Source organism: Cygnus olor, chromosome 10 (assembly GCF_009769625.2).
Source record: "Cygnus olor isolate bCygOlo1 chromosome 10, bCygOlo1.pri.v2, whole genome shotgun sequence".
NCBI classification, from domain to species: Eukaryota; Metazoa; Chordata; class Aves; order Anseriformes; family Anatidae; genus Cygnus; species Cygnus olor.
The window spans coordinates 2,140,404-2,164,455 of record NC_049178.1 but is presented as its reverse complement, the minus strand read 5'-3'; the positions used below and the strand labels follow the sequence as shown (position 1 = coordinate 2,164,455).

Here is a 24,052-nt window from a genome sequence, read left to right as displayed (position 1 = left end):
AAACAATTTTCTTCCAAAGCCACACACTGCTTCCACAGCAGACAGTGCAGGAGATCAGCACGCTGTCTTTGCTCAGGTGTGAAGCTCTGACATCCTCCGGCTATTACAAAGAAAGTCGAGCAGTGAAGACTCAACACTTCCACTTGTTTTGCCAAGTAAGCAGTGGGGCACTTAGTCTATGGATCTTTCCCAAAACAGCTCACGGAGCAAACTGTAAGGGAACACCTCCATGAGAGGCCGCATGCTCTAAAGCTCCTTTGCTCCTGCCAAGGAGTCCTGCAGGATCTCACTTCATCCTCCCTGCACGAAAATAAAAGCAAAAGCCCAACGACAACAAGCAGGGAGAAGGTGTCCCCGACCTCCCTCTGAGCTGGACGCAGCTGGGACTCACCTCTGAGAGGCAGCACATAGGGGAAGGGTGCCTGAGCTCTGGGAAGGGCACGGAAGGGAAGGGGAGCAGAGGGAAAGCATCTCTGCCTTTAGGTGCAGATGCACGTACGCATGGTGTAGGTAAGCCATCGCCAGTGCTAATGCAGAGTCCCTAGGTTCTTCAGAAGCCAGGACTACCTCGAGCTTTGCACGGACCCAGGACGTGGAGCACCAGCCCTTGCTCTCGGTGCGAGCACTTTGATAGCAGCTTGTTTGACCAGCGTCCAGTTTTAATTTTACTATTCCTACAAAAGCACCTAACAATCCTAAAGGAAAGCAGAGCCCAGCAAGCCAGGCGCTGCACAAATACTTACTAAAAACAGCCTTTGTTCACAGTCCAAACAGAGAATGCTTGAAAATGAAAGGAAAAAAAAAAAAGAGAGAGAGACCGACCAGTGTTGCCAAGGTTTCACAGCAGGCGCAGTGCTCGAGCAGGGGCTCCTGGCCAGCAGTAGGCCACCCGGCCCCGCGGTGGGGCTGCCTCCCCTCCGGCAGTGGCTATGGGCCGGCAGCGGTGTCCGGAGGCATCGGGGGCTGCCGCCCACCCACCCCTAGAGAAAATGAATGAAGCGCACGCATCTTCGAGGCTCCTCGCTGGCACACAGGAGGCAGGGAAATTCTTGTGGGAATCCCCTGCTAAAGCACTGGCAGAACATCACTAGCGCTGCACAAATCAAACCCGTGCATTAGTCACGCTCCAATGGAAACAGAATATGCAGTCCTGCGGGAAAAAAACGCCAAGGAGCACACGGAGAGCAGGCACCATGCAAAGCACTTAGTGCCAGAATGGCATGGCATGCAAGAAGAAGTAAAGAGACCGCAGTATTCTGCCATACAGATCCATCTGTACTGAAGAATAAGTGTATTTGCGAAGAAATCGCTCCTTAAAAGATCTAAATGAGAGATTCCAAGCGAAACTTGAAGTCTTTCAAAGCACTTGCTTCCCCTTCGTGCTACACCGCAGCCGTGAGTCCCAGCTGGCCCTGCAAGTCGTGATGTTTCAAGGGTCTCGTCCTTCACAAGCAGGAGTGTTGGCTTTACCATCACAACTCTATTTAGAATTGATTTTAAAGGTACCCACAGACACCTGGAAAGAGGCAGCCGGGCTCATACACAGACTTCTATCAAAGTAATGTTACGCAGAACAGAAACTTTTATGTACTTTTATAAGAACGCCTATGTAAACGTGATGTTCCAAAGAGAGACCAATTCTCATGCTCGAGCACCAGCCAAGAATCCTGCAGCCTTGGCCAAAGCAGTGGGAGTGCTGGGCAGTGCTGGGCAGCCCCGAGGAGCGGCTGCAGGGCCGGGTAACCCCGCGCTGGCGAAGCGGAGGTGAGCGAGCCCCGCAGCAGCGGTGTCCCCCTGGGTGTCAGGCCGCGTTTTTCACACCTCCCGCCGGGGCAGCCTGAATGTGATGCTGCTTTCTTCTGCGAAACACCCAGCTGGAGCCGCGCGCCTCCCGCCTTCACTTCACTCTGCTTCCGTATCGATTCTGGGACTGCAGAACTGGTGCTAGACAAATTGCACTGTGGAAAGCTGCACAGCAACAAAGGGACCGTGATTATATTAACAATTTTAGTCTGGACCACTGCTCCTGATATATGACAGAAGCTCCTGCATTCAGGGCTTTTTGTGATTATCTGTACGTGTGTACACTTCCACATAAAGCAAAAGTCTTTTTTGTTTTCCTCCTTCACTTTTTCCTTCACTGTAAAGAGAAAGGCTACAATTCACTCAATTGCTCATTTCTCTACCAGGCTTAAGAGGTACAAATGACCTGGTTTCCCTGCCAGGAACACGCAGCAGCACACTTGCCTGGCATGGCAAACCAGCACATATTGCTAAACCAAGGCAGAAGTTAAAGCTGTACTGATACAAAGGAAAAAACAAAACCAAACAAACAACCTGGGCATTCCCATCGGTTTCTGTGTTTTATCAACCAAAAATCACTGCTCACACAAAGATCTGTAAAATTGTGATCAGCACAAGTCTGCAGTTTCTAGAGCCTTCATCCTGGATTCTGGAATGTGTTCAATCGTAATTAATCAGGCTTAATGACAAGCTTTATACAAAAGACTTTTTCCCCAAAAACCCCAGAGCACTTTATGAAGCAACGCTCCTATTGACATGGAATAATGTATCAATTACTGAAATTCAATCACCTCCCAGCTGAGATTTAGCAGGTTTTTGCTTAGGAGAACCAGACAAAGGAAACACAAACCAACAGACTGAGTTCGCTGATTTTTGCCAGCTGCTGCTTTGCAGCCGCCTTACAGGAGGCCGAGCTGTTCGGAGGGGCACTGCTGCACCACCAGAGACCAGCCTGAGACGCCTTGGACCCAGAACAAGCCCAGTACTTGCAGGAGGATTTACTTTTGTTCTCGTACTTTTTTCAAATAGCCATGAAACTACATCCTGGCTCGAGGAATAAAGTTACCAGGCCCTCTTGTCTTGCAGCAACTTGCCTACTTTATGGCACCCAGGGCTTCTATTTTCAATGTTGTTCTTCTAAGCACGGGCTCTTGCATGGGTTTAAATGTCTGGCACAAGAGAGTCAAAAGAGTTCTTTGTTCCAGCTTGCTGCCAAGAGGTTTGGATTTGGGCTGGTTATCATTTGTTTCGTCCATACTAATGACATGCTTTAGACAAACATTTGGCAACACATTCTTGGCTGGAAAAACCTATTTTCTCGAGGAAATATCTTTCCATACTGCTAAGTGGATGTGAAAAAGAGGATCCCTGTGTGGAAAAGGTGGAAAACTACTGTACCGGCTGCAAAACAAAACACAAAGCAACTTGGACCTATTGGACTGAAAAAAGTAGGGCACAAGTGAAGCAGAGAGAGAGAGGCAAAACACCTATTCAAGAAATACCCAGGTTTCCCACAGTGAGAAAACATGTACTCCGTGGAGTCTAACAAATTACCCGTGCCCGGGGGTTATTTGCAACAGTTATAATCCAGAGTTTCATTGAACCACCTTGTGACTGCTGTCCTGCTGCACTCTTCTCCAACCTGTAAAACACGATTTTCTGCACAAGTAAGCTCAAGTTCATCTAAGCTAACTATTTTGTTGCCCCGGGAAATTTACAGCCTTCTGGCTGCCTTCAGGATCGGTTGAGATTCTCTTTAATCAAAAAGAAAAAGAAGTTGTACGCCTTCAGTAGTACACCTTGAAAAGATTCTGGATCACTTTAAAGTAAAAATCTGGCTTGATTTTAAAAAGGACAAAGGACTTTCTTTGCTCTTGCAGCGAGCCTTGTGCAGAGGACTGCTGTTGCTGCTCCCACAAAGGCAGGGCGATGCAACCCCTCCAGAACTCCAGAAGCCCCCAGTATCTGCATCTCAGGCAGCAATAATCTGCTGTAATTTACTAAGTTGAGCTTCAACAGATGTTTAATCAGGGCTGAGGTTTATCATCAATACATTTGTCATGCTCGCTTAGCTTTGCTTCTAATTAGGGATGCATAAACTCCCACCACCTGATTTCAAACCTCATTTGAGCACAGTTTATAAGTTAGGCTTAAGTCTTAGAATTAGTGCTTTATGTTTTCTGTATAATTGTTTTATGTTCTTTCGAGACAAAACTGACGAAGAGAGTAACAAAGGGTTGACCATAAGCAGTACAAGAGAATAAAAAAGAGCAAAAGTGAAAAACAAAGGATTGGCTAACAGATGGAGAGGGAAGGGGGAGGGCAGCAGGGAATACTGCAAATGTCCTGTAAACTATTTCTTGCCAGTTGAGCTTTGTAGAGCTTAGACATAGAATTCCTCTATTTTAATATACTGCCCAGGTATAGGGGTGAAGGAAGTGAAAGGGGCAGAGATGCGAGATGTGTTTTTAATCTGTGCATAGGATAAAAGACAAAGGGAAACTGAAATTTAAATTACAAAGGCTAACAATTATTAAATTCAACTTTGCCAATGTTCCAAACACAAGCCTTAATATTTGTCCTTCCTGGCATTTAGGAGCTTTCCAAACTGTGTTTAGGTAATTCTGCCTCATCTGAACAGGGGGACCCTGACAGTCCAGTCGACTACCCCCTGGACCGAACAAGGCAACATACGAACTTCTGCTTGGGCTAAAGCCAACCTATATCACCTAGAGAAAGGAGAATTGTAGCCTTGGAAAAGTGACCTTGAATCCTGCAACCATAAACAAACCACTGCTCATTTTTTTCATTGTGGAAGGAACCTCCAGCTCCACGTGTAACCGCACTGCTTCACATCCTACCTGCAGGATTTTAGCATGAGCGTTTAGCCAGATTGTTTGGCTAGCGTTCACTGCAACCTTCTATTTTTGTCCAGTCTTCTCTCCCTCCCTTTTTTTCCTCCTTCTTTTCCTACAATAAACGAGGAAGAAACCTATCGCAGTGCTAGGTCAATATCCAAGGGCATTTTACCAAGTTTTTTCTGCATTCTCTACAACTTAGGAAAAAAAAAAAGCAGTGGAAACCTACTGGGTGGGCCACGTAGCATCAATCTGCAGCTCCTTAAAATTAGCAGTAGTGAACAGACAAGCAACACAATCTTTCCAACTATGCAGACTGAACTGAATTCCTGAGCAAGAGTCCCCTAATGAAAACGACCCATCGATTTTCCCAAGATTAATGCTGAGACAGATTTCAAACACAGGTGGACTTGCCAACATATATACTGCAATGTCACTAACTGGTCGTGGATTTTTTCAGAGGAACTCAATCATTACATCAAGATTGTACATAAATCCATGAGCTACGCTCACACACATCTATAAGCAGAATTTACGCAAGACTTAAACATCTGCTAAGCAGATGATTCCCAGATCTTCAGCAAAAAGTATCATTCCCCTTTGCTTCTCATGTACTGCAGCTTTTTTGCCCTCTCCTAGTTGTCCAGAGACAGAGTAATAAGTTATATGAAATTAAAATTGACGAGGTAGGCAAGGTTTATCAGATTTTATTTCTTTTTAATAAAACCTAAGAAAAAAAACACTGAATTTCAGACTTCAACATTTCCCCAGAAAACCCTATGTTCTTCAGACTTTACAACCACGTGTTAGAAATGGCAATTTCAAGGAGCACAACAAAGCACCGGTTGCTCAGGACCACAAGCACTCCCTGCTGTCTGCAATGTCGATGTCCCTGCAGTGAAGCCACACCAGGTGCTGCTCCGGTGCCCGCTCTTCTGGGCGCCTCTGCTCAGGGGCTCCCAACACAGTCCTGCTCAGCTGCACCTTGGATTCCCAGTGTTTATCTCCTAAGGGTTTCAAAGGAATTGCATCAGCTCTTATCAATTGGTATTTTCTAACTAGCAAAAAAAAAAAAAAAGCACCAGGAAATGGCTAATTTCTTGTCAATGATCCAGTACAATTACCAAATACTGGCATCGACAAGAGGAGTGTACTTAAACACACCCCCGTGTGTCAAAGAAAATGTCCCTGTTACATGTTTATGCACACAAGGGGCCACTGGGACTCCTTCAATCAGCACAAACGGCCGTAAAAGAAGAGGAACAAGAATGTCAAGTGTCTTGGAGAAAAAAGTCCCTTGAACCACCTCACCAGGTCACAGTCATGCGAAGCCAAGTGCTTCCCGAGACAGAGGGCCTCAGAGCAGACACCTTGCTGAGAAATCACAAACAGGTGGTTAGCAAATAAAAAAAGGAAACACAAATAAGTTACCTTGGAAAACAGGTAAGACATAACCACAGATTAATATTTTCCATTAGGAAAAGAAACTTAATCCATGTGCTAGCTACCTAAATGTTACTATTTGAAAGATAATATCAATAAAACATTGATCTTCAAAACTTGGATTTAAAACACCAGTGAGGCATGTGACTTTCAAAACCATGGTGTAATTGATCCTATTGATTAGGCACAACATTTGAGTAGTGTTCACCAAAGGGTGAACAAAAATACATGAAGAGAACAAAAATCTAAAACAAAACAAGTTCTTTGGCAGAAGGGGGATTGCTTCATATAATATCATGCATTTACAAAAACCATCACCAAAAACTCTTTACACCACTTTGTTTTATTTACTTAGAAACCAAATATTGCTACAGCCAAGTTTTCTGGCTCATTAGCCTACTGTCTTCTATACACACAAAAAGAGCATGCAGGAGATGTATGTGGACTTTGATCCTCAGGTTTATCACACGACTGCTGAGCAATGAGCTCACCTCCACACAGGCATAAAACAGAACAACCCGTCCTTGGTCTCCCGTCACAGCACGGACAGGTATGCTTTCAGGAAGGCGTCGCACTGACAGTGCTGTCCTGAACCTCTTACATACGTGTAATTACCATCACTATTGTGGTAAAACCTACACACAGACCAGGATCACAAAAGCACTCCTCTTCTGATGAGCTGAACAGCACAAGTTCACAACCTACAGTGTCTGTCTTTGCTCCTATCAACTGCACATTCAACATGAGTACTGTTTTTCATATCAGTTCATCAGAAGTTGATTATGATTTTTTATCTTCTGTACTTAATTTTATTCAAAGCCTTCATTAAAAAAAAAATCTCCCCTTAATCTCCTTTTCTTACAGCCACCAGGAAAAGCACAACTATAGCATATAAGCATTTTTGATACTCACACTGAAGATTTTACAAGTTCCAAGAAAATATTCTGGAAATAAAATGCCCTGATTCTTTTTCTTAAATCAATTAAGGACTAGAGCATTCTTAATACAAAACCATCCATCTTCTTTTCATCTTTAAGCACCAAGTGTCATCTGGTGGATTGACACAGAACTGCACTAAAAGTAACCTTAATTTAGAGCATATTTTAGAGGGGTTAAATATAAACTAACGAAGAGGAGATAACATTTACCTACAACCTCAGGGTTTGCAAATATTCAATTGCAAATAATAGAAGTACAAACCTCTACCATGTGCAGGTGTTTACAACCAAAACAGCCGTAAGACTCTCACAACATGTCTAGGTACTTCACTGACTTACCTGGATGAAATTCAGGAAACTTCAGTCACCTACAACCTAGAAACCTACTAAAAAGCATTCACCCATCAGGAATAAGGTTAAAGTAACCTTGCACACTATTTAAAACAAAAACATCAGATGTATAAATAAATGGGGAAGTGGTCTTTTTCCTGAGCCTGTAAGGTGCTGGCTGTCTCTAGCAAAGAGAGAAAAAAAAATTAGTCGAATTACATTTCCTTTTTTTTTTTTTTTTAAATGTAATCTGAGATGTGTAAGTAAGTACATGAGGCTGGAGCTTTAAAGGTGAAGTGGCCATCAGTGATATCCCAAAACTGTTTCCCCTCATGGGGGAGGGGGTAAAGAATTCAGATGCTGTAATCAAGACCAACAAGTGGGCTGCAATGCTCTAATAAGAGAGCAAATACTTAACTCGAAGCAAAACTTCCTATTTCTTTTTGTGGCTTTTCAGCACATTTTGGTATCTTCTATCTAAACCAGAGTTAACTCCCTTTGACATCAGGATTAAAATATACATATACGCATCTCCTTTCTTAGGAGCAAAGGGAAGTATGGGTAAGAGAGTGAAAAAGAGAAGAGAGACTACAACAAACCGCTAATGAAGCTAAAGGGGAAACAAACAAACAAAACACAATAGCCTTTGCCAGGATCACCACCGAAAGATTAACTTCGGTCACACAGTTAACACTTCAACTCTAACAGCAATTTCCTCCCTCCTGCCCCAATATGAATGCAATAAAGACATGGATTTTGAAAACATTATCGTTGTATAAGCCGCAAACTTGGTAAGCAAACCCTGGGCAGACACCTTTATGAAACATTCCAGTTTTTAGGAAAAGTGTTAATCAAGTCACAAAGTAAAAAAAATCAGCAGCATTTTCACGGGGCCTTTCAAACAACATCATTTGCTGTGGGAGCTCCTGGGGCTACTGACGGCACTAAAGCTGCTGTGAGCTGTTAGAGACCACTGTGGTATCAGGGCCGGCCAAACAGCCTCCTCAACAGGGGCTCGCTTGTCAAAGGCTGCCGGAGCTCGACTCAGTCAAGTTCACATATCAACAAGAGGTCAATGTGATGAGCACTGACAAGAGCATCTTGCACGAGAGACTAAAGCCAGCCCACACCACTCTGCCGACTGCAGTCCACCTCACACCCCTAGGCCTTCAACAGCGCAGAAGGCTCACTACTTCATTTTGTCCCCACAGCTACATACATTTTGGATACAGAATCTACCCACCCTCTGCCACTCTTTTCACAGACCTGGGCAGAGAACCCCAGCTAAGACTCAGTTTGAGCCTTGCCACTTGGCCCAACCGCCTCACCCTGCCACACAGGGCTGACAGTGAGGTGCCGCCATACGCGCCGGGGCCCTGGCCCAGAGCTCCTGTGAGGTGTCTCCCAGACGGGCTCACCCTATGCATCTTGGTTTGTGGCTCCGTCAGGCTCGGGGCACACAAGCTGAGCTCCTCCTGAGGAGATGAAACCTGAAAAGGTGTTTGAGGAGAGCTCCGAGCATACAACAGCGGCTGACAGGCACTGGGTCCGCCAGGCCCACCTCATGCTGACTGAATGTGAAAGCCCTTCAGACACTCACAGGGCAGGTGCAGTGTCCTCAGCACCTGTGTCGTTCCACAGACCCGCCTCTGTCAGGCTGCATTACATTAAAAACATTCAAAACTAAGAATGCATACATATAGTGACACTGATGACAAGAACATGACCAGCTGGAACTGCTCCCCGCTCCTAACACCTGGAACAAAAATATCCCACAGACTCTTTGTCTGATTTAAACTCAGTGCCTCCCCCAGTCTTCCCCCAGCGCTGCCACACAGGGAACCCAACCACAACAACATTTATGAACATGACCCAGGCTATGGGAAGGAAAGCAAACTTCTACATCAAGTTAAAACCTTAGAGGTTATCCAGAACATTAACAGACCCTATTCTTCATGCAAAGAGCTGTCTTACCTGTAACAAGCTGACCTAGATCCAACCTCAGCTGCTGGGCAGCCTTAAAACAGAGCCCCCCAAGTCCAGCAGTGTTTTCCAGTCAGTTCAAATCCTTTCCTCCCCCCCGACTCCAAATAAAGTCCTTAACTGCCCCAGATGAGGTAAGAGACAAAAAGCTTCAACAGATCAGAGGAAACAAAGCCAATCCTCTTCTCCAGCTTTCTCAATAGCTGTCAGAAGTCCAACTGAGCTGACAAAGACCAAAAAGCATTACCTCAAGGCTCAATTCAAAGGTGGCTGATCCACAGTTAGATTAAAGTGCAAGTCCTGTATACTAACATCTAAAGCTTCACTTGTTTAAATTATACAGTGTAAGTCAGTACTTAAGACAGGGCGAGCTTCTAGCTCTCCTGATTAAAAACTGTAAAGTGATTAAATGCAAAATGTAGGTTGCCTAATGGCAGAAAAAGCTGAAACAATAGTCACATGAGCAGCATCTTACCCCTCAGTAACCTCATCAACCCAAACCCAACTGTTTTGGGTGGAACCCATAAATACTTAGGTAACTACAAAGGATAAAACAGTTCTTTTCAAAAAAAAAAAAAAGGGGGTGTGGGGGGGGGGCAGGTAATACTTAGTGTGCTGCCCCATGCATATGTGCCCCTGCTGCTCTGAGGTGAAGATATGGTGTTGCTATTAGTCCTAGCAGGATAAAAAGCTCCTAACTCCACTTATATGATAAGAGGAGCCCTCTGCCAAGAACTGCAGCGCAGTGACGGTGCCAGAACCAAGTTGTGTTACGGCTCAAGGCCCCAGAATGTCTTAATCCAGTGCCAAGTAAAGCCACTTCAATGCGGTGTCTTCATACCCCATTAGGGATTGCAAACCCTATGTTTAGGGGCATGGAAAGAAGCTGAGAGATTTACGAGAATTAGCATGGCTATATCTAGAGTTTCCTACAACACCCACTTTTTCCAGCAGAAGAGATCTGTGGTCTTCTGAGGACTCAAACGCCAGTTTATTCAGTACAAACAGACGGAACTCCACCAAGCACCAGCTCCCAGCTAAAGAAACCTTCTGACATACATCTTGCAGATTCCTTAAATACAGATCTTTCTAGTGTTGCCTTTACTGTCGGTGCCAAGTATGCTATCTGCCAGCACAGTAGTAACTCAGGCTCGCAATGTAAGAGGGAAGGGAGGGAAGAAGAAAAAAAGCATTCCTAACAACATTAACAATTAGGAGCTTCCTGCAACACCAGTGAAGCACTGGTGATCTGCAGCAGAAACGCAGCAGAAAATGCTTTTCTTCTGCTAGCACTGATGAGCAGTCACATGATGTGAAGACAACCTCTGCTACCACTTGGACTCCCAGCGAGACCCCGAGAACTGGTGCAGGGCGTCAGCACTTGGGAGCGTTTCCCATTTAATACAGTCATTGTAAAGCTCCTTTCCTTTACAGAACCCAAATCTTCCTATTCTTCAGGATCCAGCAAGTTACTTTTCCCACTACCCTCAAAGCATATATGTATCCCCCTAAGCCACTGATTATATACCATTGTACATTCACCAGAATGACAGATACCTTTGACTGCTGCGGTTTTCCCCGTCTCCTACAGTTTCATATAAAACAAAATCTTCCAAGTTCAAAGAAATCTAGTTTTTCCTAGATCTATTCATGTCCTTCACAGGGAGAACTCTAAGCGGAGCCTGTTGAACTGATTCCCATTGCAATGAACTCTCACCCATCTGACAAAGAGGGGGAGGGAAAAAAAAACCTGAAAGAGAAAAGGGTTTGTTCCTACATTTATTTTCACAGTGGAACAGAGGGTGTAGCACAGAGTGAGAGCTTGTCCCTGTCATTTCCTGCTGTTATTGACCAAAGTCCATCATGCCACCTAGATGATAAAATCCATATCAAGCTTGTAATTAGAGAGTGGAAAAGACAGCAGAAAAACAGCTTAGAATAGCACGGCTTTTATCTAATAATATTGATATGTTAAAGAAAGTAATTAACTGCTGGGCACCCTAGATGTTAAATATGACGTTAGTTTACTATCTATATCCTCAAACAATTTTAAAATAATTTAACAATTAAGCAACATTTGGACACAGAGAAAACTTGCGACATGACTTGCAAGGATCTCTGAGCTTGGTTCTTTACGCAGCTGTTACACATCTCTGTGCACACTTACGACCCAGACTTCAGCAACATAAATACCAATATTCTTGCAAAACTGGACGTAATCACAAGGGAATATACTGAATCCCCACGAACTCTGAAGAATCTTTTTTTCTTGACAAGACACTGATAAACAACCCTCCAAACCCAGTACTCATAACAAAGTTAATATACCCCCAAAGCCAGTACTCATAACAAAGACACTGCTGCCTTCAGAGGCAGCAGACCCTCAGCTACCCTGGCCATATGTCAGCCGAGTCCGCACATGCAGCCCCGAACAGCCAGGTCCTGACCATCTACAAGCTCACTTTGCAGAAGAGAGCTTTAGGAGGAGCTCCTAAATTTGGAGACGAGCAAAATGAAACATTTGTTCAAGTTTAAACAAAAATAGTTATTTTTACATCAGCAGCGTGACAGAAGTTGAAGGAAGGAAGAAACTAAAAGTGTTTGCATTAACATTCTGGACAAGTTACCGTGCCTCGAATGGATTTGGAAACAGGTTTGCCTGATGGAGCATGAATCTGCTGGGTTTCACCAAATATTTAGAGCACAGTTGTCAGTACTGAAAGAAACATCCTCAGTGGGAAGGAAATCATACTCATGATGGTTCTCAAGAAGGGATCGCGCTGCAATTAAGTACATTCATAGAAATACATGAGATTTATTTCAACAGTCAACAAAACCTGGAAAAGTATTTACCTTGATTTTAGCCCTTACATTTGGGCTACACGGAGAACAGATTTAATGGGTGCACCTGAAAGGCGAGCAGCACTGCTGTCCCATTCAGTCCAGCCCCAAGTAGGAGACCAGATATCTCAGTATCTTTACTTCATGTGCTGCATATTTCAGCCAGGGCACAGCACCAAATACCACCATTATCTAACTCCTACAAACACTTCTAAGCCCTCTAAAATTCTGCTTGTAGAAATCCACAGCAAAGTCTATGCTACAAACTCCACATAAATCACACTTTATCATGACTGCCATTAAATAAACGTAAAAACAACAACACAGAAAAATTGCAGACTTCCAGTTTTTGTTGTTTTTTTGTTTAAACAATCTAGCTCAAATCCTGCAATTGTGAGATCCAGCATGGAGCTCTTAAAACTACATTTACCAGGTTTTTAAAGGAGGAAAAAAAAAAAAAAAAAAAAAAGAGATGCTGCAGTTTAATCCCAGCATCAACACCAGCAAGTTCAAATGAAGAATCAAGACCTATGTACCATTTTGAAGAGCCCAGCTGGGTGCAGGGGATGGGGACGAATTCAGAGTCAATTTAAGTGTTGGCTAAAGACACGGCAGCACTTCTTCATCACTGAAAACTCCAACTAAAAAAAAACAGAGCCAAAACAAGAAAACATAATCTAACATTACAATCTACACCCAGCTTCTGCACATTCTTAACACAGAAAAACAAACCTACTTGCTACATACAATCTTAATGAAGAAAAATCATATTACATTTTTTATTCCAGACGTAATAAGCAGCAGAAATTACGTTCACTCGCTATCCACATTTCCGTGAGTCTATTACCCAACCGTAGCACCAGCCAAAAACATATAAAGCAGCAGCATTTTAAGCACAACTCTGCATATAAACCTAACAGTACATTGAACAGCGCCACCAATATTTCCAGTCAAGGTTCCCTTTCCTGTAAGTGTCCGTCAGACATTCTCTTTCTTTAAAGGCATGCAATATGTCTGATCAGCTCTAGACCTGTACTACTTATCCACTGCCATTAAAAGACATCCCAGAAGAATCAATACCCATGAAAAGTACTGCCTGCTCAGATATGGCTTTATCTTGCTCCGTCCTCTGTTAATCCCTTCACATGTGATGTCCCCTCAATATCTGGCAGCAAAGCATCAAGGGCAAAAATGTAAAATTCCTTCAGGCACAGTCTTTTAACACCAAAGTTGCTGAAAAACAGAGAAATAGAGCACTCGGCATACCGCACTTCCAAGTGAAGTAAATGACAATCTTCTCTTTCACATTATTATGCCAGACTGAAAAATGATTTTGATTTTAAGGTCTGCCATATACCTTTTCAGAAAGGGGACACCACTGCAGTCAGTATCACCAGCTTTAAAATAAAAAGTTAAAAAGAAAAAAAAAAAAAAAGAAAAAAAAAAACCTTCCCACCATTAGATTTTCAAGTCTTAAACCAAAATGGAAGTTACAGAATCAAGTTATATTTGAACTGCTACCCTCATATAATTGTGCTGTTTCTGAAAATCCTAATCATCATTTAAAAAAAAAAAAAACTTTAATTATATTCCACAAAAAGTGTTTTAAGGCTTTCAGTACAAATGATGACCATGCAGTAGTTTTAAAAGTAAGACACATGACGTTTAGAAATCTTTAACGCATTTCAAAAGTTAGATCAATATGAAACATCTGTTTACTAATTACATGTGTATTCGATGAGGCTTCATCGTTTTTCCCCCACTACTTGGTGAAGTCAAAATCAGTTTTCAGTGTGAGCGCCTCCTCAGCAAGGCCCCGAGGGACCCCACATATGATGTGCAGTTCTATGGAATGACAAGGATGATCAGCTTCGTAGCTTATCGTATCACCACACCCAGAACTCTGCATGCTACACCCAGAGCCTACACGCTCACAAGTCTGATTTAATACATAAGGTTGTTTTTTCCATTGCAAGACAGAGGAACTTAAATTCTGGGAAGAAAAAAAAAAAAAGAAAGGGAAACAGCAGCACAATTAAGCAGCTAACAAGACTGCGCGCACATGATCCACCTTAGTTGGATCTAAGCCCAAAGTCTCCGAAGGCTGCAAGCACAGATGTGCACATGTGCTATCTGACTGCCAGAAGGCTCCGAAGCTCAACGCTAGGTTAGCCCATAGCTGTAACAGCTCGGTTTTGATTAATTTTTAACACATACTGCCAGCCAAGAAGATGTTGTGACATAAACACATCTTGGAAAGAGATTTCAGGAGGAATATCCTGAAGACCTAAGGCATCACAGAAGCATGAGATGACAGGAAAGGTGAGAGAGCAACAACAGCGGGAAATGGAAAAAGCAAGTGGGAGGCTGACATTCCTCCGCATCAGTGGCATACTGGGGTTCCTCGGTCGTCCTGGAGCGGGACAAAGAGGCAACCGGGAAAGCTCAGAGAAAAACAATGGGGTTTGAGTTTCATCCAGGGAAGGAGGTGACTTACCTACACATTTCTTACTGTGCTGGGAGAGTCAGTTTGGATTCAAAAGGCAAGAATTTGCCTGGGCACACACCAGCACGGCTGCACACTCCCCACCTCCTTGCATTTACTGTCAGAATACAATACCTGCACCACTCTGTCTATGTTTGCTTTGCAAGTAGAATCAGAATAACCAACAAATCAGAGCTAAACCAGAAACTGAAGCAGCAAGTTGTTTTTCTGCTTCTATGTCCTGAAAACACCAACAGTGGAACCCATTCCCCAAGGGTGAAGGAATCAGGCAGCAGTACTCAACAGCTGGAACTGCATTTCCATGGGTATTACCAGAGGTACTTTTTTTCCTCTTTTTGTTGTTGTTTGTTTATTTGTTTATTAAATACATACTAGCAATCCTAAATCTGTTAGCAGCTATAAAAGGTTTCCTATTTCAGTGAAGGCCAAGAGTTTGGGGAGTTGATGAACCCTCCTGCTTTAAGACACAGTTCAATCTTTAAATAATTAGGAGTGAGGACTAGACGGGGAAAGAAAAAAACAAAACCATCTCTTGGTGCCTGCTATAGCCCCAGCTGCTAGCTACAGGTTTTCTTGTGTCCAATACAGTGGCTGTGGCCATTGGCAGAGCTCAAACCCCGGACTAAACCAACAACCAGCAACACATCAGTTCCTTCATCCTTAATATCCACTTGCACGGTTTCTTTGTCCTAACAAGAAGATTGGATTTGCATGGTCTGAGAAACAAATGCAAAAAAAAGTGTCTTCGTGTCTTGTCTTTTAAGTGAATAGGAATAGCATCTGTTCCACATCCTAAGTGAAGGAACTTTTCTGACTGCACAACCATCAAAATCAAGCAGCCATAACTAAGACCAACTACCCAATTCCAGCAATTCCAGAAAGTATGGATGAGGCAGGCTTTATTTTTTACTTTTTTATTCTGAGGAAACCTTACTCTCCCCTGGCTGGTCACCTGTGTACACTTGCAGCTTCATTAATACACTAGGAATGGCAAGGCAAGACACTTATTTGGCCAAGCTGAAAATACATTTAAGAAATTAATTTCTGCCCTGACTACTAATGGGGAGCTGTTGTTCCCCCCCACCTTCTGTATTTGGCTCTGTATTTTTACAAGTCAGAAGCTGGCTGTAAGAATTTCAACAGCGATTAGTAAAACAGATACAGAAGGGCTCAGCAGGCAGCACTGTTTGTTTCTCCATGGGAAACCTCAGCCCAAGCGAACAACTCCCGCAGCCAGTGCGAGCGGCGCACGGAGGTGGCACACCTGGCTCCAACAGGAAATTGGAAAGCTGAGATTTTCCTCTGGGCAAATTCATCCACCCCCAACCCAGGGCTTTGCAGATATTCAACAAACAGGAAAAGAGGGGAAAAATTTAAATAGCAAAACCATATATGCTACTTCAATGCAAAGAGTAACCGTTCCAACATGTAGCTATATGCTGCTGCAGCCCGGGGGCTAGACCTTTAATCACTGCGAGTTATTGTGGATTCAGCCACGGCTCCAGGAGATCTGGGCAGAGCCATGTCAACCACCAGCACAAACCTGACTGCAGGGGCACAATCCCACTTCTGTCAAATTCACCAGGGAACACAATGCGTGGTTTGTACTGCCTTCGTGCTTTCACGCCCGGTGGAGGACGACAGGTAAGAGCTGGCCAGCGCCAAGCGAGGTCGAAGAGTTTTGAAGGAATTTATACTCTGAGTAAGTCTGTAGCAAATCAGCACTCAGCACCCCGTGCCTAAAACCTGAAAGAGCTGGACTTGGTGTGCTGGCTGCACGGGTCCTGCCCAGCTGCCATCTCACTGTCCAAGAAGCGTCATCCCCATGCTCCTCGGCACAGGGCGCACTGCGGGACACCAACAGCAGCCAGAAAACAAAAACATGGGAGGCAGAGGTCTGGCGGCACTTCCATCATCGTTTTAGGAGGATGTAACAACAGACAAAATCCATAAATAATTCCTCATTTGGCTTATTCATCCAGTTCTTATTGTTCTGTACCCTGGACCATCTTTCTTTCACCTCTGAAGCATCCATAGGTTAATTTCAAACACACTTTCTTCAAAATTTCAGTGTCTTTCCATGTTTTTTGCATTTTACTTACCACCTTTTCCTTCCCTTCCACTTCAGTCTTCCCTTCCCCTCCGTTCACTTCAGTTTAACACAAACGTTTTTCTTCATCATTGTGAAGATGTGAGTGAAATTCACATCGTGAGCACCCTTCAGATACGCACGGGCAGAGTGGCAGGTAACATCGTATCTCTGCAGAACTTATCTGGGAGCACAGCAGCGTTTGTGGAGCGACAACTGAAGCACATCGCACAGGTGAGTCTTCCCAAACAGGGTAAATCCACATCTGGCAGCCTCTCCAGGCCTCCCTTCCCCTCACCCTTCCCAGCCCTGGTGTTTGGTACAGTAACTTTCACCCTGTTCCAACCTCAAGGTCCAAAACGAGTGCTGAAGTAGCAAGAATCTCATGAATGTAAATATTTGCTCAGGGTTACGTTACCAAGAGAGAATTTCTGCTCAGAGCCTGCAAGCTCAAAAAGAAAGAATAAGGAGGGGCCAAGAGTTTAGAAAAACTAGGGCCCAGTGTTAAATTCCTTCATTATAGTTAGACACCTGCCTGCTTTCCAGAAGTCTAAAATAAACAGGAGAAACCTCTGACATCCAAGGGATATTTAGATGTCTCCCTGCCTTCCAAAAAAGATACTGGGACTACCAGGCTCTTTGGACTTTTGGAAATCAGATTTTTTAATATGAATGCTGGTAGCCTCCAAAACTCCCCGTACAGATTGCCAGTGCGATGTGTAAAGATGTGCACGCTACAGGTACAAACTGAACCCAAACGCTCCATCCGAAGGATGTAGGTTGGGTTTCCAGTAATAGGCTGACGTCTAACCAGAGTCCAAAGTCCCCAGGTTTTAGCCTTACACATTAATTAACCAGATCAATAAGTACCATAAAGTAGCAGCAGAGGCAGCTACGCTGAAAGCTGTGGCTCTGTGTGTTTCAGCCACAGAATACTCAAAGTGCTCCAAGAGAGAAAACCAGCAAATATAATGCAAGATTCATGCATTCAGCCTAGCATAAAAATATTCTCTACCCGAATCTTCATTAAGCCAAAGACTTTCTAAAATGGATTAAATCAATCTCCAAAGAAATTCAAGAACTGGAAGAATTACATTTCAAAAAGCAAAGCTGCAGCACTTTAACATATAATTTCAATCATATAACTATTTTTGTCCACACTGAAATCCACGAGGGCCTGAAACGTTTAACAGTTCCTTGCCTCTAACAGCCGTTTCCTGTGGTCTGCTCCATCCCTCTCTGTTAACGCCTTCAGGATTCTGTCATCCAAGGAAATGCCTTTTCCTACTACTAATAACAGATTTGAAGACCATGAATCGTACATTATTTCATTCACTGCCCGATGACAGCTTCTTACTCAACGTCAAGAGCTCGCTGCAGAGCAGCAATCAATACTTCTGGCATTTAAGCGTACTGTGTGAGCCCGTGCAATTTGAAAACTTAGAAATGGCTATTCTTGCTTTTAACAACTCTGAGCACTCAAGAAAGTCACCAGCGTCTTTAAAAGACACAAAAGCTGTCTCAGTGCTTGACAGATTTCTTCAAAGCAAAAAAAGCTCCTTCCCTAGGCTATTACTGCCCAGAACAACTGCGGGGTGGGACCCAGGAAGAGCTGACCAGCCTCCCGGGGATGCCATGTGACGACAAACCGCGACTTCCCAGCTCGTGTCATGGCAAGCAAAACACGAGGGAAAAGCAATCTGAACGTACAGAGAGATACTCGTGAAAGAGACCCCGAAGGGGTATGCAGGCAGTCTGGCTCCAAGGCAGGTACCTGGGCTCTGTTGACGGCGCTTCTGGAGGTGCTGAGTTCACGAAACCACCTCTCGGAGCACCCTAAGGGCCACAAAGGGAATCCTGGACAAAACGACTGAGGTTATCGTTTGCCAAACTCCTCCTCTCCCAGCCTTCCTGCCCAGTTGTCCCAGCCCCCTCGCTCCATCACCAGCTCGCTGTCCCATACCAAGGTCTTCAGCCTGGCAAAATAACTAAGCACAGCCCCGAGAACAAGGAAGTCGATAACACCAATAAACTCTTGCATTTTGCACAAAGACCAAAATAGCAACAGAAGTCAGTGACACGAGAAGAAAAAGCAGGAAGAAAAGTGCTTGGAGAGGTAGTGGTCAGGGACCACAGAGGCAACGTGCTGTAAATAATGCCATTACTGAGAAGCCGAGTCACAGCAGCACACCCCAGGTATTTCTCATAGAAGCGCACAGTGACTCTTGCCAGAAAAAGCAACGTCCATGCCAGTGCAGGAATGGAGATGAGCACCAGCCTGTCTCTCCATCTAGTGCTGCAGGAGAGGACATTCATTACCATTTCTCCTCCGTGCCGACTGGTACAGAGTCCCCGGCGTCGTGATACAGCAAACACGCAGAACCTCAGTACCAGAAACTCCTAATGATACCAAGTACAGATAAAGTGCAGAACCACTTACTGAGAAAGAAAACGCAAAGACTCGTAAAGTTTTAAGACACTGCAGCGAGCAAAACGCAAATACGGTGATACTAAACCTCTCTTTTAGGAGATGGCTGGGGAACAGGAGGGGGAACAGGAGGGAGGGGGAAAAAGTTCCCCTGCAAGCACTTCCCCGTGTACCTCCACGATTGTTACACCAACAAAGGCCTTCTCAAATTTCACTACTCATAACCTCCAAACCAGCCAGAGTTTCTTGCCGTGACTGCCTCCCCATTACTGTACGCTCCAGAGAACGCAATGCCGATCTGCAGACATCCATCCCCAATTTCATGGTGGGTTTTCATGGTGGGGGTCCGGGGTGCTGTGCCTGGAGGCTGGGGGCAGCCGGGCGCAGTGCTTACCGCTGGGACGGGCAGGGGGGCACGAAAATCTGAGTTTTCTTCTGAGAGCTAGTGGCGAGCAGGCAGCGTGGCTCGACGGCTGCCCCCCGCAGAAGGAACCAGCTGAAGAGCTCAAACACCTCCCTCACAGCCTCCCTCCTCCCTCACTTGATCTCAGGCTATCTCAAATTCTCTACCTTTGTTCCCACATCTGAAAAATACATGACGTTGATTTTTTACTTCAAGGGAGCTTTCAGCTAGTTCGGAGGATTTGGAAGAGGAGAGATATTTGCGAATAGTATCAATATTCATCATGATGCGATGATTGTAAACCAGAGTCTCTCAAGTGAAACATTCATTTTCACATTAAAATTTGATAACGCCAACAAAAACAAATACCGCAGTAGTTATTACTACTTTTAATCTGCAACACTATTTATTCCACTCCGACAAGTTAACATTCACGTAGCCAACAGCTCAAAGCCCCAGTACAACATCTGTATTCAGCCCCGGGAACTGGAAGTATTTGTTACTTATTTTTTACCCACCACCTCTTTTAAATAGTTTTAAATTGAGTTTTCAGTATTTAATAAAAGAAAAAGATTGAAATTGTTTACCAAACAGCTTGGAGAAGCAAATGAATCTTATTCAAACGCATTTTAAAAGTTTACAGCTGCTTTAGTAGGAACCAGTTTACAGTCAGAGAGGAAACAAAGCATTAATCACATCATGGTTACATCAACACTCGCTGTCCTCTCAGATCTCACACGGACTACTCGGGCGCACTAACCAAAGGAGGACCACTTGCATCAGTGTGACTGGAGTCCGATAACCTTAACCAGACACCTAAAACAAAAGTAGGTACAAACAATTTGAAAGCAGTACATTGATTATCATTGAGTAAGGGTGGTAGAAGCAGATCAACCTCAGCCAGGAAGAAGAACGTTCACCCAGCGCCCATCAAACCCGCGCAATGGTTCATGCAGGACAAAGCTGCTCGTAAAGACTGCCTCAAGGACGTTAGTCGCTGAAAATGAGTGTAAAACGCACAAATTTTAGATAGGCTTTCAGAGGGCAGCAGTCCCCAAACCACACCATCCCATGCAGCTTGCTTGAGAGCAAGGCTTCCTCCAAAACAAACACCTAACAACTTAATCATTGAGCTTGCAGCATAAAAATCTAGGGTTGCTTAGGGGGGAAAAAAAGTCACAGAGACCATCTTGAAAATATCACAATGCAAAGAATGCACAAGGCCAAAATCATCACCCTGGATTCTGACTTCCCATGCCTTTCCTCCCGGAGCCCCAGTGTCTCAGCAACCTGCTCCCACTGCTACTGGCCTCAGACACTCTTCCTCCTTTTTGAGCATGCTACAGAAGCTCATCCCACACAAGAAGCCACAAGGATTTTCATTGCTCTCTGTTGATTTCATCATTTTCACTGGTATGAACATCCTTTCCTTCATCTCTGAGTCACTTCAAGACCAAATAAGCTTTCAAGTCCCAAACTCTTTGCACATTATTGCCTCAAGTGATGTGGTACAGGGGGCATCCGCAAGAGTTTTCCAGGTCAGTAGTTCCTGTGGCACTGCTAGACCACGCTGGATTTCCTTAAGGAAAGGGTAGTCTACTACCATCCCCTATCTTTCTTTCTCATCTCTGTGGAAGATGCCTTAAGGATCTCCTATCTTACATATCTATAAAGAGACAGAGTTCCTCTGGGAAGACAGGGTCCTAGATTCATTTTCAGCGAGTGTTCTAGACATACATTTAAATGCCAGGAGCTGAACTGAAGGGTACTCCACTTCCAGCCCCCTTCAGGAATTATGTGAGCAGGACACATTCGATCAAAATCCCAGGAGCAAGGTTAGCATCTACAGATGTGAGTTAGATCACCACGCTCTAGCTGCTGTAACTTGGCAAACAGAAATAACTCTCTCACTGAAGACAACCACAGCCAACAAAGCTACATATTCGTGCATACGGTGGGGTATTTAGAGCACCTACCTACCAGTGGCTAACTTGGGAGCCTAGGCTCCTTCTAACTCACGGAGAGAGGCTGCTAACACAGGTATCCCTGGTCACCTGCTGCAGGCTCAAATCCACGCAGGAGGACCGTCTCCAAACTTAACGTACTGAAGTACCCGAGTAGCCCAGGAGATGCCAGGAGTCAGATTGTCTGAATAGCCCTGAAGCCAGGGCAGATGGTAAATCTCAGCAGGTCTGCAACTCACTGTAATCTTTCTTGGGTTGATCCAGCCTTTACCTGCCCAAGAAGTAGGGCAGAAGAGAAACTGCATTTTTAAAACACAAGGATTTATTTCTTCAAAAGAAGGAACTCATTTAAATTCTATTTTATTTTTATCATTTTCCTCTAGCTTTATTAAGCTAAGGAGACATACGAACAAACCCAGTTTGCTTATTTCGACTTTATAAACACAGTTCTGCTAGCTTGAATATCATCTGTATAAGTAAAGCATTCTAATTTCTAATGGCGTGAAAGCTGGCTTACTAGTACAAATATACATCTTAAAGAACATAAAAAAAATACTTTTATCAGTGTATTCGTCACCATATGTATTCCATTTACATTCTGTACGCTTCTCCGCGTGGACAACAAACCCAATTCTGGCCATTAACAATTGCCAATAGTCCCTTTCACTCCTTGGTGCTGCTGCGTTTCAGGCACTGCAAGAAGCGGTTAGCCTACAATTCTGTTAAATTGTAGAGCCATTTTCCTTTGTGCTAAAATTCCCTAAAGCTCGCACGGGAACCAAGGTAGAATGTATCCCTTTAACACAGTTTAACCACTCTTAATGCTTGGAATGGAAAATGTGACTTAGGTACCGAGGTTTAAAAAACAGCTACGATGTATGCATGCAGCCAATTTTCTAAACATGAATCTCATAAGTTTTTTTAGACTTTTTTTTTGCATGAGAATGTAGAGCTTACAAGAGACAGCCAGCTAAATGCAACAGACCATTATGGCTCAGAGGTTTCCAATTTGCAACTAGAAGTGGTTTACATTATAAATGCTAACAGCTCCAAAAGGTATTTAAAAAGGACAGAGTGGAGAAAAAACTTGGCATTTCACGAGTGCCTAAATATGGATTGGCAGGAAACAAATTTGATCTGTGCCGTTAATAATAGCCTTACCAAAATAAGTGTTTAACAGAACTGGTTTTATGTGGTTTTAGGAGACCTAAAAATATATTTGCACAGCTCAGGACTGTAGTTACACAAACGTGCAGTCCCCGGGCATTGTCAGCCGCCAAGGGACGAAGCTCTGGGGGGCCTGCCGCCAGCCGCCCACCCCCGGGGCACCCCAAAAAAAGGGGCCGGAGCCCAGCGGCGGCGCTCCCGGCCCGGGCTGGAGCCTGGGGGCCTCCCGCCAGGGTCTCACCCCGCTGAGAAGGGGTTTGAGCTGGGAACAGGCGTGCTGCTGGAGAAGGAGGAGGAAAAAAAAAACGGGGAGAAGGGAAAAGAAAGAAGTTCCACGCCGCCCCGCCGGCCTGGACAGCCAGAGCCCCGCCGAGGACTCAGCGGGCGGGCGCGGAGCGGAGCCCGCACGGAGCACCCCCGCGGGGGGCCCGGCCCGGCCCGGCTCCGCTCGGCTCGGCCCGGGGTCGCAGCCTTACCCTCCGGCTCCATCTGCTCCCACCGCCGCCGCGCTCCGGCGCTCCCCGAGCCGCTGCGAGTCGGGCCGGGCTGCGCGGTTACAAAGGCGGCCGCCGGGCGAGGGGGGTGGGTTTCCTCTCCCTCCCACTGCAGCTGCATCGCGCCATGAGGCGCCGCCAGCGGGACGAGGCGCCCCCGAAGGCGGCGGAGGCGGGAGGGGCTCCCGCCGCCCGCCTCGGCACAGCACGGTACGGCCCGGCCCAGGCGGGGAGGGGATCGCCCGGCCGGCCTAGCGCTTCGTGCCTGCAGGCCGCGGCGGGGCGGCGAAGCCCCCCCCTCACGCCTCCCCGTCCCCCGCCCCGTCCCTCACGGCCCGGCCGGCGGCGGCTGAGGGGAAGGGAGCGCCCCGGGGCCGGGGGACGGCGCTGCCGAGCTCTGGTCTCCTCAAAGGAGCGCGGTGGCCGCCTCCCGGAGGCTCGACTGCCGCCCAGGACCGCGGGCTGCCCCACTTGATGGGTTTTATCCATCTTGAAGCGGCCCAGGGCAAAGCCCTGCCGCCCAGTTGTTTGGAATGAGTCATAGGATCACGGAATCATTAAGGTTGGAAAAGACCTCCAAGATCATCTGGTCCAACCATCCCCCTACCACCAATGACACACACCAAACCATGTCCCTAAGTACCACATCCAACCTTTCCTTGAACACCCTCAGGGACGGGGACGCCACCACCTCCCTTGGCAACCCGTCCCAATGCTTGACTGCTCTTTCTGAGAAGAAATGTCTCCTCATTTCCAACCTGAGCCTCCCCTGGCACAACTTGAGGCCATTCCCTCTACTCCTATC

At 45.3% G+C, this 24,052-nt stretch overlaps 1 protein-coding gene and 1 long non-coding RNA gene across 4 annotated transcripts in view; both read right to left on the bottom strand.

The window, feature by feature from the left end:
- FGD3 (FYVE, RhoGEF and PH domain containing 3) overlaps nt 1–23,550 on the bottom strand; it is a 111,860-nt gene extending 88,310 nt beyond the window's left edge. The window contains exon 1 of one of the 3 annotated variants that reach the window (XM_040568131.1): nt 23,230–23,550. In XM_040568131.1, coding sequence (XP_040424065.1) covers nt 23,230–23,368 — 139 coding nt within the window. In that variant the 5' untranslated portion in view covers nt 23,369–23,550. Of the gene's footprint in view, nt 1–21,602; nt 21,622–23,229 lie in introns of those variants that run through there. The other 2 variants (XM_040568133.1, XM_040568135.1) reach the window with 2 other exon arrangements.
- LOC121075216 lies at nt 5,354–21,583 on the bottom strand. The gene is made up of 2 exons (XR_005822815.1): nt 20,859–21,583; nt 5,354–5,668 (listed from the first exon to the last, which is right to left on the bottom strand). It is a non-coding gene; the product is annotated as an uncharacterized LOC121075216 (long non-coding RNA).
- Nucleotides 23,551–24,052: the final 502 nt, after the last annotated feature.